Source organism: Pelecanus crispus, chromosome 7 (genome assembly GCF_030463565.1).
Source record: "Pelecanus crispus isolate bPelCri1 chromosome 7, bPelCri1.pri, whole genome shotgun sequence".
Classification (NCBI taxonomy): domain Eukaryota; kingdom Metazoa; phylum Chordata; class Aves; order Pelecaniformes; family Pelecanidae; genus Pelecanus; species Pelecanus crispus.
This window is the reverse complement of record NC_134649.1, coordinates 33,527,689-33,545,538: the sequence shown is the minus strand read 5'-3', so window position 1 is coordinate 33,545,538 and position 17,850 is coordinate 33,527,689. Positions and strand designations below refer to the sequence as shown.

General features: G+C 36.9%; 1 protein-coding gene across 12 annotated transcripts in view; it reads right to left on the bottom strand.

The window, feature by feature from the left end:
• Positions 1–17,850, bottom strand: part of PBRM1 (polybromo 1) — a 67,640-nt gene that overhangs the window by 19,678 nt on the left and 30,112 nt on the right. For 9 of the 12 annotated variants that reach the window (XM_075713927.1, XM_075713934.1, XM_075713930.1 and 6 more), the window contains exons 14-25: positions 17,509–17,606; positions 14,128–14,404; positions 12,929–13,034; positions 10,431–11,073; positions 9,339–9,550; positions 8,013–8,198; positions 6,252–6,409; positions 5,055–5,321; positions 3,498–3,643; positions 3,027–3,184; positions 2,174–2,357; positions 729–939 (exon numbers count right to left, since the gene is read on the bottom strand). In XM_075713927.1, coding sequence (XP_075570042.1) covers positions 729–939; positions 2,174–2,357; positions 3,027–3,184; positions 3,498–3,643; positions 5,055–5,321; positions 6,252–6,409; positions 8,013–8,198; positions 9,339–9,550; positions 10,431–11,073; positions 12,929–13,034; positions 14,128–14,404; positions 17,509–17,606 — 2,646 coding nt within the window. Of the gene's footprint in view, positions 1–728; positions 940–2,173; positions 2,358–3,026; positions 3,185–3,497; positions 3,644–5,054; positions 5,322–6,251; positions 6,410–8,004; positions 8,199–9,338; positions 9,551–10,430; positions 11,074–12,928; positions 13,035–14,127; positions 14,405–17,508; positions 17,607–17,850 lie in introns of all 12 variants that reach the window. The other 3 variants (XM_075713939.1, XM_075713935.1, XM_075713933.1) reach the window with 2 other exon arrangements.

The following is a 17,850-nucleotide window of genomic DNA, read 5'->3' as shown; positions in this document are numbered from 1 at the left end:
TACATAGATACCAGGGCTTGTGTAAGAAACACAGCAAGACAGGGAAGGGGATCACAAGTGCCCCATTTAAGCAGCAGCAATGACTCATGCTGCATTCAAGCAGCATAAAACCACACACGATTCCACTTTTATTTCCTATCCATTTATCAGCAAATTAATACTAAAGCTTCTAGGACATCCAGTTCTAACTTTTTTAACAAGTTCTTAATTCCAAGTGAGAATGGTAACAATACTAAAAAAGTGATTTTTTTTTTTTCCTTTGAGGATGATGCACAGCATTTTCAAAAAATGTAGCAAAACCACAACACCCAAAATGTTAGCTTTTTTCAAAATTTAAGGAAAAGCTTAAAAATGGACATTAGGTAAACTGAGAATTACAATTAAACTCTTACATCCCAACTTTACATTTAAGATATTTCTGAACAAGTGTCACAGAAAAACCTACTAATTAGAAATAACATTAACATATCATACAAAAATGCGCCGTAGATTTTCCTTAACTGAATGATTTCCTTTAAAAATATTCTAATGGACTTAAATATTTATCACCTGGATATCATATTGGATATGCCAAAACTGTTCTGTGTAATTTATTCCATAGACTCGTAAACTGAAGTATAAATCTCTTCTGTTTATATGATAAAAATGTTACTGTTTCTTTGTTTATTTGGGTTGGAGAAAGAATGCAAAATATAAAGGTTTAAAAGTTTCTCAAAGAAGATCCTTACCTGTGGTGGAGTATAAGGCATTATATCCAATTCACTAGCTAGTGGGGTCTGAAGCTGAGGCATAGAAGGTGTTTCAGTCATATCACCTTCCTCTTCTCCCATTTCTTCTATGTCCTCATCACCTCCTTCCAACTCAGCAAATTTTGCTTCTAGCTGCTGAATCTTCTTTTCCAGTAGTGGAGATGGTTCCTTCTGAGGAACTATGGGTTTTCTGAAAGGTGGAAGACAAAAAGCAGATGAAAATATACTCATACTTTACAGGAGACAGCATATATTTTTGAAGAGAAAACCAACTTTTCTTCCTTTATCACTAAAAAACATGGAAACAATGGTGACTCAGGATGTGCCTGTGCTTCCTCTCAGAACATTAAGCAGAAATCATTCAGTGTCTATGGACAGTGTTTCCTTTCAGTCACTTGTTTGAAGGATTTTTTTTTTTTTTTAAATGAGTCAGAAGGGGATTTCAATGCAGCAAATACTTCGTTTCTGCAATAGAAGGCAGTTAACACCACATCGCCCTTAGATTTTACATTTTACTTAAGTTAGAACTTAATGGTTTTATTAATATCAATGTTCACCAACTGGAAAGCTATTTGTTACCGATAACAAGGACTTAAGTATGTTAATGACATCCAAGAGAATTTACCAATCTGATAATGTAACAACTTTTACTAAAGTCAGGAGAAGGAAAAGAAAACATCCAATGGTATTAAGACCAGGAAAAGGCTAATGTTATCTGGACTTTTTCCAAAAGTGTGATTAGTCAAAATTCATCTTCTCCTACAACTATGACTGTTATATACATACTGGGTCTGGCTGGGATGGAGTTAATTTTCTGCATAGTAGCCCATATAGTGCTGTGTTTTGGATTTGCGACCACAACAGTGTTGATAACACATCAATGTTGCAGTTATTGCTGAACAATGTTGGCACACCGACAAAGCCTTTTCTTTTTCCCATTCTGCCCCACCGGCAAGTAGGCCTGGGTGGGCAAGAAGCTGGGAGGGGAGACAACCAGGACAGCTAACCCAAACTGACTAAAGGGATATTCCACACCATATGACATCGTGCTCAGCAATAAAAGCTGGGGGCAAGGAGGAGGAAGAGGGGACGTTCAGGGTTATGGTGTCTGTCTTTCCAAGTAACCATTACGCGTGCTGAGGCCCTGCTTTCTACGAAATGGCTAAACATCTGCCTGCTAATGGGAAGTAGTGAATGAATTCCTTATTTTGCTTTGTTTGTGTGTGCGGCTTTGCTTCACTTATTAAACTGTCTTAATCTTGACCCAGGAGTTTTTCTTCCTTTTGCCTTTCTGATCCTCTCCCCCATCCCCCTGCAGGGGAGTGCATGAGTGGCTGGGTGGGGGCTCAGCTGCCGACCAGGCTCAGTCCACCACAACACAGAAGAGTGCTCAGATGACCCCCACATTCCCATCACATTTTTACCTAAAATAGTATATTTCATCATCTACAACTTTTGCAGAGAGTGAAAACCTCTTCAGCCCTTTAAATTTCTTCATTTGTTTGTCACTTTCATTGTAGCGGCTCTCACAAAGAAAAACATCATTTTCAGAGATTTCTGTTGGTCTGCAGGAGAGGAAGTCTTTGAATGACAGAACTGCACACTTTCCTGCAGAAATGAAAGAGCTGGGTAAGAAGGCAGCCACACTTGCAGACATTTTACAAAGAAACTCAAGTTTTTGCCAGTCTCATTAAGTCTGGAAGATTCCCAGTATTTGGTGCAACTACGGAAAATACACCAATTGATATCCCTATTAAATAATGCCACTCACGAGAAACCTACACGAACTTAATGCAGTTTTGGGATTTTTTTAAAGAATAAGAAAACTTGCAAAATAACAAAAGCCCACAATCACTAGTCAGTTAATTATATTTAGCAAAGCATCATAAATACAAAACGAGTATATAGTCATAATCTTATGCAACAACCCAAATTTCAGCCTCCTTCTGGACTGACTTTCCAGGTAGCACATACTGGAATAACTACATTAATAAGCGAGAATAATGGAGTTTACTGTTCTCTGGCTGCAGACAACGTTCACTTTGATATCATACATGCAATTCCCTTATTGTAAGAAAGCTTCCTTATAGTGAAAAGTCTCCCTACAGGTCCCAAAGACAGGAATGCATATTAAAAATTGACTAAATAGTCTCCCCTCCCCCACTCAATATGAAAAAAACATATTTGGAATCACACCTACACATAGCTTTAAATCACTTCAGATTGTATAGGAAAAGAAAGAGAGTGTCCATTGGATTTAAAGTTGTTAATAATTACCCAAAATACAAGTCATTGGACAGGTCTCCTCCAAGTTGCTCAAAAACACTTCCTTCTTGTAGAACATTTTAGTTGGTTCATGTTCAGTTTCTTCAGGATGTATAAAGATTGGACCAAAGAAATATGCAGCTCCATCTCGCACCCACATCTTTTCAATTCTGGAAGGAAAACCAAACCACTGACATAAATGAAAGGCCATCCCTCCTAAATGAGACAGCTATATGCACTAGGTTGTTCAGGAAGACTGTCAGTAAAAATCGAGTACAGAAGAACAGCCTATTCCAACTGTATAATGGTATCACTTTTTTATTAGACGGCTAAACTTCTACCTCAATCTATTAAGAGCTTGCAACACTTAGCTTAATTCAGAAGATTTTTTTCCCATCCTCTTTTATACTTTTTGCAACAAGCCCTTCTTTTGACCACGTTATTTTTATAGACACAAACTGCAAATAAAGAAGTTGCACCTACCTTCCTACCCGAGGTCGCACTAACCCATGTGATTTTATGAAGACACAGTCCCCAACCTTAAGCCACATATCATTGTAGCAGAGCTGTTCAAAGTAATGGCAACCAGGTTCTCCATTGGACATTTCTACCGGAACATCTTCTTTGTCCTGCAGAAGAATACGCATTTAGAAACTTGTGGAAGAAGGAAAACCAAACACATAAATAAGATGATGCCAGGTGCAAGTAAAAGACTTTGCTCTATCTTTACGTTACCAGTACCAGGTAAACACTAAACAGAGCTGTACATGCAAAAGTGAGGGGCCTTGAAATTGAAAAATGAAACAGCAAAGCTAAAGATACCCTCCATGTACGTCTCAGGCTTTCTTATTTCACAAATCTGTAATTTTGCCAGAACAGTAATTTACAGGTCCTTTTTTGTTCTACTGCTTCAAAGTTAACTGGCCAAGCCAAGCCTTGTCAGCTTATTTTGATGGGTTGTTTTAAAGCACAATAACATGCTTAAGAGGCAAGAATTGAGTACATGGCCAAGTTAACATACATAGAAATTTACTGATTCAACTCTAGTACACAATAATGTGAACACTCCATGTATTGCTTGCAAATTCATACCATTTGCCCTATTTAATTTCTTACTTTTTAGTCAAAACTTACATTGTGCCTCATTTGACCTTTTAGTCTAGGATTTCAGAAAGCAAATGAAAACACAGGCTATCTCCCAAAGGTGTGGAAGGAAAAGACCCCACAAGTTTCCATTCTCTTGGTAGAAATAATTCCTTCTTTTGTTATGATGTGAATAAATACAATAATACAGGCTAAGTAATCTGATTAAAGCTGACTGAGTGTGCTGGGTATTCTGTTCTGAGGTTCTGTTAGAGAACTCAATGTAAAGTGGATTTATTTTATGACTAAGTTTATTTTTTTATGGCTCTAAAATTATTTTAGATAAATTTAATTAAATTCAATTGAATTTAATACATTTATTTAAATTTATTTCTTTTATGACTCTAAATACAAAAAAATAAACCATTTTACACAGTATGTTTGACAAATGTTCTTAAGCATTTCAACAATAAACCACTTGGTTATCAACCAGAAATAGGTCACACACAACAGAATATTATGTATTGCTTACTGCTGCCTAGCTACTGACTATTTTACTGAAATACTATGTAATAAAGCATTTCAGCATTGCCATGAACTAAAATTAGACTTTTAGTTCTACTGATTCTTTAGGCTTAAGGCAAGCTTTACAGTAAAAGTGTAATTGTCTTTTCTGAAGTGGTAAAAAACCAAAACCCCAGCCAACCCCTTCACATGATCACAAGAAAGCATTTGTAGAATCTAGCAAATATGTATAAACAGTTTATTTTCTGTTTAGTCTATTTACATTTTGTTTCTATTTATTTACAAATGTGTGTAATAATTTATAACATAAACATTATATTTATTTATATTTTATTGTGTCTGGATGCTGTGAAATCGAAGTCATAAGGGCTCACATTTTGTCATTCCTTATCTGTCAAACATAATTGATGTTCCACTTGTTATCTTACATACCTTTTCAAGATGAAGGATACTTTCTCCCACCTTACTGTCCTCCAATGTTTCAGCATGTTTATCCTCATCTACTTTGTCTGTATTAGCAAATACAGAAGCAACACGGACCACAGGCAGGGGTACATCTCGTGGGACAAATCTTACGGAGCTTACAGGCATAGTCCACAGTTTAATCTTTTTAAAAGATTTTGTCTTTGCAGAATAACGTGACTCACAGACGTAGACATCCTCATCTCTGAAGTTTTCAGGACACAATTTAAAATATTCCTGCAGATTGAAGAAAAAAAAGATGAAATATTTCAGCAACACCCCCCCCCAACAGACACACAGTGAACTCCCTCTCATGCTTCCTGTTTTTTTCCCACATTTCTATCAGAAACACTTTTAGACTAATAAAGCCTTTCTGCTGAGTTCTTTTCTTTCAGTTTGAGATCCAAGTTGTATTAAAAATTGAAAGCAAACAACAAGAAATCCCACCCTTGGAGAAGCAGCTAAATTCAGTACAGGTTATCATCTGAGAAAAGTTAGTTTAGTTTACCAAAACAGTACATTAACAAGTACAAGATCTGCAGCCCAAAACCACTTTTGCAAGATTTCTGAGCTTTGACTTGGAAAGAGGACATGACCATCAAGTTGGGGGTGAGGGGGAAGTAAGCTCCATGCTCATTGATATGTGACTGTGATACCCATTCATGTACTCAGCAGCTGTAGCACTTCTTACTTTCTTCCATACAAACACACTATCTTCTAAAAACTGGCTGAGACAGATATCTTGCAAGCAAGCCAAAAATCCTCAGCACGAGGATGATGCGGAATCAAACTTGAGACAGAGGTGAAAGACTTCATCCTCTTACCAAGCCTTCAAGTCTCCCTCTCTACTAAACCTAAATCTACACACTTTTATGGGAACCTTTAAGAAGTTACCTGCAATTTCTCTACTACATGCTCTGAAAAATCAGTTAGCTAATTATCTAATAGGCATAATGATTCTACAAACCAACCAGCACCAAGAAACACCATGACTTGGATGAGCTACGTATCTCATGAAGCAAATGAAGAATATAAACAGTACACAGGAGCAAGTCCTATTTTATTTAAGTATTAGTAGAATGTCTCTATTAGAATACCTACATCTCTTCAAGAAAAAAGCAGAGAACATATTATTTGCTTAACAAATTAGTCTGAATAGTCTCTCACCTTAACAAACATGACCACGCATTTGCCTAAAATTTTGCTAACAGGAACTTTATTGTAATAGTCACTTTTAAAAACTTCTTTCTCCAAGAATTTTCGTGTTGCAAGATGAAACGTTTCATTTGGTCGATAAAACCAACAGCCGTAGAGCCATTTCTCTCCTTTAAAAAAAAGAAACAAAACCAAAAAAAACCAACCACCCCAAAACCCCCCAAACCACAAAAAAAACCCCAAAACAAAAAAGAGAAGGGAGAAAGAAAGAGAAAAATATGTAAAAAGGTATATTCTCTAGTGCATGAGCAAGAAAAACACAACTATAGATTGACTGATTAATCAAATAGCCATGTAAGTCATTTATACCAAGAGTAAGCTGTTTTAAAACAGGACAAGATTCCTTAACTCTTCCAGGTAAGGAAAACTAGGTGGCTTAAAAAGCCCACAATTCGTTTTTTCCCAGCAGAATAAAGGAGGAATCAGTTCTGTTCAATCTGATGACTTCAGGAAACAGTCTGCAAACTTGTAAGTCTTGACTTTGAGGCCTTGAAATGGCTTCAAACTACACAACAGTTACATGATTATTTGAAGAACCTTGGATAACTGGTTTCAAGTTTTTAAGAGCTATTTCTTCTATGTTATGCTGTGACAAATTCAAATTGTTAACAACGATTTATAAAGAAGGTACAAATATGTACTACATCTCTAAATCAAAGAAAATCTGTAATCTGTAGACTGAACCAGAATAAAAACTGCTATTCACTTTCTCCATCACTGGCTATTATTTGCTGGTTGTTCCCTTTATTATTTGGTTTAGACCTGTTGTACATGGACTTGTCTCACCCATTTTTGAACCTGCTGATATAATCTGCCTCCACAAGCTCCTGGGGAAGCCAGGAGGCTTACTACCCACTATATTAAAAAGCCAAACATTTTCACGTGTTTTAATGTGATTTATTAGTGTCAATGAGTGCCCTCTAACTCTAGTACTGCTGGATTTGTTGAATAGTATTTCTGCATTCACCTTATCTACCCACTTCATGATTTTGCGAACTTTAATTATATCCCGCCTTACATTTCTCCTCTCCAAATTCAAGAGTCATGGTCTTTTAATCTGTCCTTGTAACAGATCCATTCCATCCCTTTAAAAAAAGTGCAACCAAAATGGTTAACTCCATTATACCCCACTGCAGTTCTCAGCAACAGTAGTTTCCAGGATTGCTGAGAATGCACCATGCTTATCTGATACTCTTGCCATATCTCTAGCCTTCCTTACACTTAAGAGTAGTACCTGCTGCAAACAGAAGGCATCACTGATGAGAAAAAACAAAAATAGGCTTGATTTGGCCTAGGAAATGCAAGATTCAGCTCAATTCTGAAACAGAGTTGTTCTGTGGAACATTTGCAGTTAAACATGCTCAACTTCGGTTCAGATTTCTCAGCAAAGAAAAGCCCCATGTGTTCTTCCATGTCTAAATTACAAGGGGCCCATCCCACTTAGAAGAGCCTATTCTCTGGGATGCTTACAATTTGAGTGTAGGTAGAGATGAACAACAAGGAAAAAAAAAAGCATGTGCTGATCCTAGAATATTTATATTTGTAACATTCTTTGGAACAAAGCAACTCAGAAACAAGAAAAATACTCACCAGTCCACCCATACTTCTGCAAATAAAATAACATCTACACAGAAAAAGCTCAAACTGGAAGTTTTAAATAGTAATAATATTAAGTTTCACCATATTGTTTTCTTATAGCAAAGACATCCTTACCAGCTGAATCTTCCCAGAGCCTCTCAATACAGACTATGTGAGGTTGCAAGTTGGCTTCAGCAGGCTCCACATACACATAATCTCCTACATGGTACATGCTGTTCTTGAAGCTGCAATCCTGGCTGTAGGTCCGATGCAAGCTTGACAGCCCAGCTGATCCAGAAGAATCTTCACTCTTTTCAGCTTCTTATTTCAAGAAAGGAAAAGTAGATGTTAGTAATGCCACATCTCCACATTAGCCAAGATTGCTGATATGAATGCCCTCACACTTTGCTGAGTGCAGAAGTGCCTCATAATACCTGGTGCATCTGTCCCTCTGTCACTGACTTCCAGTGTGAAGGAACGGTTTAAGCATGTTTTGTGCTGCAAGCCTTTCTGCTACTGGTGCTGCTGAAGGTTGGGTTTTCTTTTTTCAGTTTAATTTTATTGAGCCCTACCAGTGAGTGAAGAGGAACTCAACGACAGCACTGAGCTCACAAGCCTTCAGAAACACTTTTTGCTTTCTTTGGGATTTTTAGGTCTCAAAGGAACACAGAAAAAGGGCATCACAGCTGTTGTCCCCTTAAAATACTGAGCCTGGCTGGAGCAACCAGACTTTACTGCTGCCGACATTAGCACATGCTGCTATGTGGGATGATGAACCATGTTAGAAAGAAAATTCAAGGACAAAGGGCTAACAACTCTGCTCCCATCTGTGGAACTGAGCAATTAGAAAGCTTTATTCATTACCCTGGACATCCTCCACAATGATTATGTGGACAGTAACAGACAGGGTGTGAAACACAAAGGAGCTTCACTGTAGGTTTCTTGCCCTACAAAATAGTGCAAGTCCATTCCTTTTCATGCTCACTGTAGCCAAGTACGAAATGCAAAAGGCATATGCAAAAAATACCATTTCTTTAGGAGTGTTAAAAGCTACATCAGTACATCAAGAAACCAGTATTTGTCAAAAAGGAAACAACTAAAAGCTCAATTGGAGCAGTCATTGCTAAGTTTATTATCAGCAGAAACCTACAGTAAAAGAATATTCTTTTCTTTTATAATATCTTTGAAATAAGACTACTGGTACCCCAGTGTGTTCTGATTGAAGAGCTTACATAGGTTAGTATCTACCTACATCTCTTTCTTAAAGCTGTCTGGCATGGCTGATAAGGATCAAAATAAAATAAATCTCTCATAACTTTAAAATACAAGACCCTTGGTGGACAACCAGACTATTAAGGTCATTTCAGTAGGCGAAGCTGCAGCAACAGCAGAGCATACATTCTATGCATAGGAACATTTTTCAATTAATATATTTAAAATAAATGAAAAGAAAGTAGCTACCTCTCTTCTCCTCCTCTCTTTTGAGCTTATCCTCCTCTATTTCTTTTGGCAGCTTTTCCTTCTTCTCCTTTTCTACATCGTTGTGAAGATGCTTGGTGGTATAGCTGAGAGCGGGTGACAGAAGAATCTCTCCGTTCTTACAAAGTTCATCTCGAATTTTAATGAAGAACTGCTGAAGTTCGACCGCATCCTCATAAATCTCTGAATCAGTCCTGTACATTCAACAGGACAGAAACATAGTTTGTGCAGAGTCAAAAAGGATCCTAAACACACACCCATCAATCGCCACACTCAGTAATAAAACTAAAGCTTCACTCTACCAATAGATTTCTGTGCTTACTCATAACAAGCAGCAGCAGACACTGGCAAGTCATGCTCCACCTGCTACTCTGCTGTCAGTTTGTGTTATAGTTCACCTGAAACAGTATTTTTGTATACACCAGTCCTGAAGTACCAGAAAAAAAAAAAAAAATCAAAAGTAACTTGTTGTAACCAAAACTGCTAGCCACTGGACCTCTACAATCCGTTAACTTCTGAAAACTTAAGTAATAACATTATTATTAACCAAACTAACTTAAATTACCCATATTTCTGTTAGTAAATATTTTAATATCACTTTTACCTCCTTTCCTTCAGAGTCAAGATTTCACCTGCATATCCCCAAGTACTCTACCTAATTCAAGTAAAATACCGCAAGAAGTCACAAGTGTTCATAGTTTTTGCGCAGTATTACCATAACTCATAAAACTGTGATTGCTCCAAAAGAGTAATCTACTAGTCAAGCAGTTAGCAAACAGCTCCTCCTCTTTCTTTTTTCAATTTGAAAGTTAGCACAAACCTGGTTTTCATGAGGTGTGCCTTTGGAAGATTAATATCAAAATTATCTCATGGCAGAAACCTAACTTATCCCTTGTCTTTAAATGAAAGCACACATTCCACTGAAGATCTGATAGAGCTTTTGAGATTTAGTTTTCTAAACACACATATCAAGGAAAGCAAACACCTTAAAAAAACTTCAGCCTTTATCTAACATTAACATGCAAAATTCATGTGATAAGACAAAGGATACCTGAAAAATATGGCTTCGCTCACCTGTTCATTCTCCTTGCCCTCTCCAGTACCTCAAACATATTCTCCTGGAACAAGTCCAACCTTCTATAGCGATTATTTTCAACATTTTTTCGGATAATATCAAAAGTCAGAGGAGGTTTATTTGGGAAGTTGGGATCAACAGCAGGAATCTCAGCTAAGGAGTCGCTGTAGCATCTGCCCTCATCATCCTGATGGCTCATAACAGATACAAAAAGGTTATGGATAAGTTCCTGAATTAGCAAAGTGACATTGGGCACATGAGAATCCTCATCTCCTTCTATTTCTCTCCGAGTTTCAAGCAAAACTTTATGCAGGACCAGAGCATCTTTATAAATCAAAGATTCTGGCTCATTATACGTGCAAGCATTATTGAACATCATTACAAAGTCCTCTACCATGGAATCAATATCCTGGTATTTATTTGCCATCATATGACTTCTGATCTTTTCCATGTCAACGGGCTTTTTAATGGTTACATAATAGTCAGGAAGTTCAGACCGAGATGGCAGCCTCAAGAAGATAGCGCTCAGTCGCCTGCCTCGTTTATCCGTGTAATTCTTAACTGCTTCATACACCTCATTCAATTTCTGTTGCATTGGAGTCATGTATTTCGATTTTTTAGGAGAAATGCCACTTTTTCTACCTAAGCAGACAAAAACGAAAAAAGAAAAAAAAAAAGAAAAAGAAAAAAAATCATTACAAAAACAGAGCCTGCACACTTCTTTGTCCATCTCCTTTCCACTGAGGAATTTCTTATTGAAGAATCTCTTCATAGTATGAACAGAAGACTCACAACATGGAGCCCATTCCAAGTTGCAGCTTCCTTTATTTTTCATAATTGTATTTTTTTTTTAAATGTTATTTTTGGTAAACACAGAATCCTATGTTCCTATGTGGTCCACCTGGTGAAGGTCTCTTCAGACTTAAGCATGGGAAACTTCTCTTCCTACCTAATGTTATTAATAACTCCTCTAAATTCAATTTGGTCTTACTAGCTCTACATTAATTTCTCTCTACATGCATTAAAAATCCAGTCATTACAGGGTTACCACTAAAATTAAGCATTCTAAATATTATCATATTCCTTTATGACAGGTTTATGCCAAATTAGAAATGATTATTACAGATAAAACGTAAAATAAGGACTCCCATGGGATTATCAATCAGATTAGTTTTTTGCTTAATTCAGGATCTCTGTTACTGTACTGTATAGTCTCTATCTGAATTCTCTACTACCTTGTCCTGGTTTTGGCTGGTATAGAGTTAATTTTCTTCCTAGTAACTGACATAGTGCTGTGTTTTGGATTTAGTAGGAGAAGAATGCTGATAACACACTGATGTTTTAGTTGTTGCTAAATACTGCTTATGCTAGTCAAGGACTTTTCAGCTTCCCATGCTCTGCCAGGTGCTCAAGAAACTGGGAGGGGGCACAGCCAGAATAGTTGATCCAAACTGGCCAAAGGGCTATTCCATACCATATGACGTCATGCTCAGTATATAAACTGGGGGGAGTTGGCCGGGGGCAGCAATCGCTGCTCAGGAACTGTCTGGGTATCGGTCGACGGGTGGTGAGCAATTGCATTGTGCATCTCTTGCTTTGTATATTGTTATTACTATTATTATTATATTGTTATTATTACCACTACTATTTTACTTTATTTCAATTATTAAACTGTTCTTATCTCAACCCAGGAGTTTTTCTCGCTCTTACTCTTCCGATTCTCTCCTCCATCCCACCAGGGCAGGCGGAGTGAGTGAGTGGCTGCGTGGTGCTTAGTTGCTGGCTGGGGTTAAACCACAACATACCTGTACCTTACTTAAGAGCTGCACATTTCTATTTCAAGAAGGCTATGTGCAGTTATTTTCTTTAAGCCTTTCTGTGCAATTTTAACCTTCTCAGTTTGCTAAGTTCTGAATACATACTAAGGCAAAGTAAGATTTGAGTAGTAGCAAATCTACTTTTTAAAGGCAACAGGTCTAGGAACAGACATTGTTGGAAATTTGACTTCTGTGTTTTTCATGGCTTTCAATAATCTTCCAAATAAAGCTCACATTTCTTTTATAATTCTGTGGAAATCCCAGACATTTGACCAGGGAAATTAAGAGCTTCGCTCAGTTTGAGAAGCACCTTACTTGTAAGCAATCCCAGTAGCACACATTAAGTGTGCTAATAAAGTGTTACTGAGCACATAATGCAGCATCTAACATTTGGATAACACCACATGACTAAATGCCAGTCATTCCAACCATTCCTAAGTTTTCTTTCTTTGTTTTAAGTTACTTTTCTTAGAAAACGCTATATGCAACAACTAAATTCTATTATATGCACAAATAAACACATCATTGCTGTCATGATTTTCAAAATATAATTCTACTTTGCATGTCAGTGTAAATTTGCAGATGACACCTTCTATTCTAAAAGGAAGATCTGTTAATCTGTATTGTCGGGTTTTCACAAGTGTTGAAATGAGAAACAGCAATGTACAAGGTTGCCTTACTTAGCTTTAGTTTAGGGGATGCAACATCATCATCTTCAGCTAGGGGTCCCAGTTCTTTCCTTTTTTCTTTAAGGATCTTTTCCAACATATGAGCATCATTGTATACCTATTAATCAGTAAAGTAATCAAAAACCAAAACAAAACAAGGTTTACTGTTTTTAGACTAGTTTAGAACTAGCTCCTAAGAAACATTTAAATGTTAGTTTGAAAAAGCTGAATGCAAAACCAAGTACTTGATTAAAAAGAAAGGCTTATTTCTCAAATGTACACCTTTAATAGACTTATACAGGTAAGCAGAACTGATGAACACCGTCTAAATCAGGAAGATATAAATAAGTTATCCAATTAAACTGCATTTCTATTCTAAAGACTACAAAATGGCAAGATGCAGTTGTCTTATCAACTTCCTCATCAAACCATTCTGGTGAGCAATGAAAGATCTCTTGAACTATTGTGATTCCACGAAAGTACGCAGGACTAGAAGAAGTCCTCCTGGGTCTTCAGATCCAAGCCTGGTGAACGCAACCTCATCATAAAGTCCTGTACAGTAGCTGATCAAGTTCCTCATTAGAAATAGCTGGAGGTTTCTTACCACCGCTATGTTCCACAACATCATGCTTGCTGGCTGAGAAACATCACAATATAGAAACACCCTAGAATAAATTTGTAAGTGAAAAGCATATTCCCTTCAGGCTCCTTTTGCTAGACTAAACAGGTCTTGTAGTCTGATCTCCCACACTTTCCCACTTTCATGAAAACAAAGCTGGTTTCTTTCCAACTAAGACATCCTTTCTCAGAGGTTCTGAGCTCCAAATCACATGCGGATGACCATTCACTGTGCAAACACCTTCATGTGATTAACTGAGGATGAACAATGAGAATTTAGTAACCAGTTTATTTTTTTAAAACATACTAGGAAACATTCAGCTGACACTCTTTGTAGTGGAGGAACAAGTTTAGCTAACAGGAAATAAGTTCTAACCTTTGCAAAGGAGTGCGTTGCTTTCATGTTTATACAACTATAGACAAAGACAGAATTTAAAACACCAGCAGAAAGAAAAAGTCACGTTTCTATTTTAGTCCAATAAGCAATTACGATAAATAATGTGAGTAACAGTCAAAGCTAAATGATCTGAACATAACTTATATCTCAGCAAAGAAATAGAGAAGTAAGTGTGACTGCAGAATCAAAACACTACCTGGGAGCCTTCCTCGTTATAATGCCTTGCATTTCGGAACATGAGCTTCATGTCTTCAATCATGGCTTCTTCCCCTGCGTACTTATCGTTGCGGATGTTGTGTTCTATCATTTTCAAGTCCATTGGCTCCAGGATAATTTTATAATAGTCTGGATAGTCCTTTTTGGATGGCTTAACCATAAACAGGTCACAGAGCCGTCTGCCTGTGCCCGGTTCTCGAGCTTCCAGAACTGCATTGTATAAGATCTTCATTCGTTGTTTTCGTATATTCTTTTTACTGTTAGGTTAAGAAGAACAAAAAGGAAAAGAATAAATGGCAGGGGCTCTTTTTCCCACTTCCAAACTAATATCAAAATGACATTATCCTCTACCATGATAAAACAACCACCTAAACACACACACAAGAAGTTCAACATTAAGACAGTGTACTAGAAACATAGGTCCATTTGCAAATGACAGCATCATAACCAGCAATCTGCTAAATATACAGCAAACTAAGATACGATTTTTCTCTCATTCACCTTGAAGTTTTCTACAGAATAAAACAAATAACTAGTTTTCAAAAGTGCAAAGGTCAAAAGGAGCTCTAAGCACTTTCCAGCTGCAGAGAAAACAGATCAATCAAGACTAGGCATCTGAATCCAAGACCTCAAGATCTAGTGCAAACAGGGAAAAACCCCTCATCCAGTATCTTCATCACTACCTCTGCCGAATACAGAATATCTAAGACTTGAGCTATTTATCTCAGAGTAATTCCGTATCTTCTTCAGTACCAGATACAAGAAAAATAAGGACACCAAGAAAGTAGTAGAAAGAAGGGTCTGAATTGCTTAAATGTCTGTCAACCACAGTCAAATGAAGTTACAAGTCAATAAAGCTCACCAAAACTGCAAACCCAGGTAGAAAACAGCCATGTACATGCTATCACCACAAACTTTAGAGTCATCCTATGTGTAGCTATTATGGTTGTCTCAAGAAATCTGATAGCACAACCAAGACACAGCTCACCAGGAAAACAGTTTTGTCTGGCTCCCTGTACATATACTACATGATCTTTCAGCAAATCAGATAAAGGAGAGGAAAGCTTATGTTAATAACGTATAATCTCAGCTCACATACCACGGCACTCTTAGAAATGCACTCTGTACAAAGCACTTTTAAACCAGCTTCCAACTGCAATCTCTGTAAGACTTATTCAGGTAGTTATAACTCTGACTATATTATCTGTAAAGACAACAACTACCACCTTCATTTGCAGAATGTGCAAAACATCACTGTACAACTTGCTAGAAACCAAACCGCATCACAGATTATCCACCACCTCGATCTTTTCCTCCTACATTTAAAATATATCTAACTGAGCATAACCTCATGCCTCAGATACCTCTTGCTCCTTGGTGAGGTCAGCAAATTAATAAAAATCAATGTCACAACATGTGAGAAAATTCAAAATTAATCTTCTATAGGTTAACAACTTTTTTCTGCATTATCTTCACTGCTGGAAACTGTTAGTGGTTCACACTAGCAGATAAGCAATGCCAGAACAGAGACATGCTTCCAAATTCCACATTGTAACATGTTTCCAAGTTTTAACACTTAGTTCAATGAAAGTAGGTAAAGCAAAACCAAAGCAGAAATAACCTGCCAATACTGAAGATTCAGGTCACGCATCTGATACATAAAAGGGGACATTCAAACAAGTTTCTTCTGTATCACTATTATTTTCCCAATGGGATGAATTTTGCTTAGGTTATTAGTTTGCTTTTCAGCAACGTTTTGGAATTCCTCTCAGTGCTTCGCTTCTGGTATCAGCAGCATTTACAATCTTCTTTTACCTCCTATCATTCAGCAAGTGAAACTTATAACAAGTATTGAACTGACAACATCAAAAGCATTTTCAGGCTCTTTTCAGGCATGAAGAAAATAAAATCATTTTGATTTCCCTTACCTATGGAACAGAACTTTTTCTCTTTAACTGTTCTTAAATGACAAGGCCTGACAGATTTTTTTTTTTTTTCTTTTAAGCATTTCAGTATTCTCTTGCACAAGGTGATCAAAAGCAACATAGGGTTAAAAGGACACTGATGACAGTTTGACTTGCTTGATTAGGTTAGTAGTTCTCTTGGAATCTGAAGACCGCAAAACTAGCAATTTTTGCAATTTTTTGCTTCCTGATCTTCATTTGGTACTGTGGTCTGTCTTACCATTCCACTCCTTTTCTTCTTCCTAGCATCCCTAGACTGTACCACCTCCTAAATCCATGTTAACATTTTCTCTCTGCAGATTTTTTTATGAATGTACATTGTTGTACTTACTTGATTGCTCTTCAGTGAATCTTTGCTGATGCTCTATTTCACTCCCTTCCTCCCCCCACAACTGCTGTCACTTTGACAAAACAAGGAACTAAAAATACAGGAAGCTGAAGGTCATAAGCAACACCAAAGAACGATGCTGAATTACAGTTTTACACTGGCAGTTGCTACTATTGCAATAATATTATCAGAAGTTGGAACTTATTTTAAATGATACCATGAGGCAGACTAGAGAAACTATCACTGTTGGCATGAAATACATCACTAATATTAATTGCACAACAGCTATCACTGTTAAACAATACTTTCATTATTGCTCACTAAAAGAGTATATTTTAAATCACTGTGATTTTTGTTTACATCACAGTATCCAGAATAATGAATGTATTATACTCGGTTTATCTATTTGTCAAACACTCTCTTTGGCCCAGCCACTGACAGCTAAGTAACTGAAGAGTGCAAATTCAGAAGAGACAAGCAGTCCTCTAACATTAATAATTAAAACTCCTCAAGCAGGGTTCAGGTCATGGAAAGTGAAAATACTTATGCCAGGAAACTTCATCAAACAAAAATATTTGTAGAGTAATACTATAAACTTTCAAAAAATTAATTCAACTATAGTGTTAACTTCAATTATATTCTGAAATTGCTACCCAAACTACATAAATAGTCATATATCTAAGAAGTAGTAGAAAAGAAGCAATAATTGCTAACAACCTGTGAAGACAGTCCACACACCAGGCTAAAAAAACCCAAACAAACAAACAAACAAAAAAACCCAAACCACAAATAAAAATCCTGAAATCCACTGACAAAATTACCTAATTTGGTGCAACTACAGTGTCCATGCCACTTACTGAACTGATGCTGACAACTGCCAACTAATAGGCCAAAAAAGGAAAATAAAGTCAACAAATAGTTTTGAATTAATTAGACTCAACACTTAATGAGGTTAAGTTTCAGAACTACAAATCCTTACAGAAATGCTAAAAACCATGGCTTAATATTCTCTTTAACCAATAAAAGATGTAGCAATGTCATGGTCTGCAGGAACTACAGAAGTGCATACCTTTTCCTTTTTGAGCTTCCAGTATCAGATGTAGCAGAAGAAATCATACTGTCCCCATCCTCAATGTCGTCTCTCCTAGCAAGCTCCTTCTTCTTTGCCTGGAAAAAGAAGAAATCCCTGAAGCCAAACTGACTGCTGGACATTTCCAGAACAATACTAAACATCAGAACAGATAAGATGCACAAAGAAAGATGCAACTATGGGTTTTGAGGCTAAACCACCATCAAAATATTTCCAGTGATTTATTTAATAAAAGTTGGCTGCCATAAAATGGCAGTATAATTCTTTTTAACTGTCAGAAAAATTTCTGAGGAATCAATTTGAAGACAATGCCATTTCAGA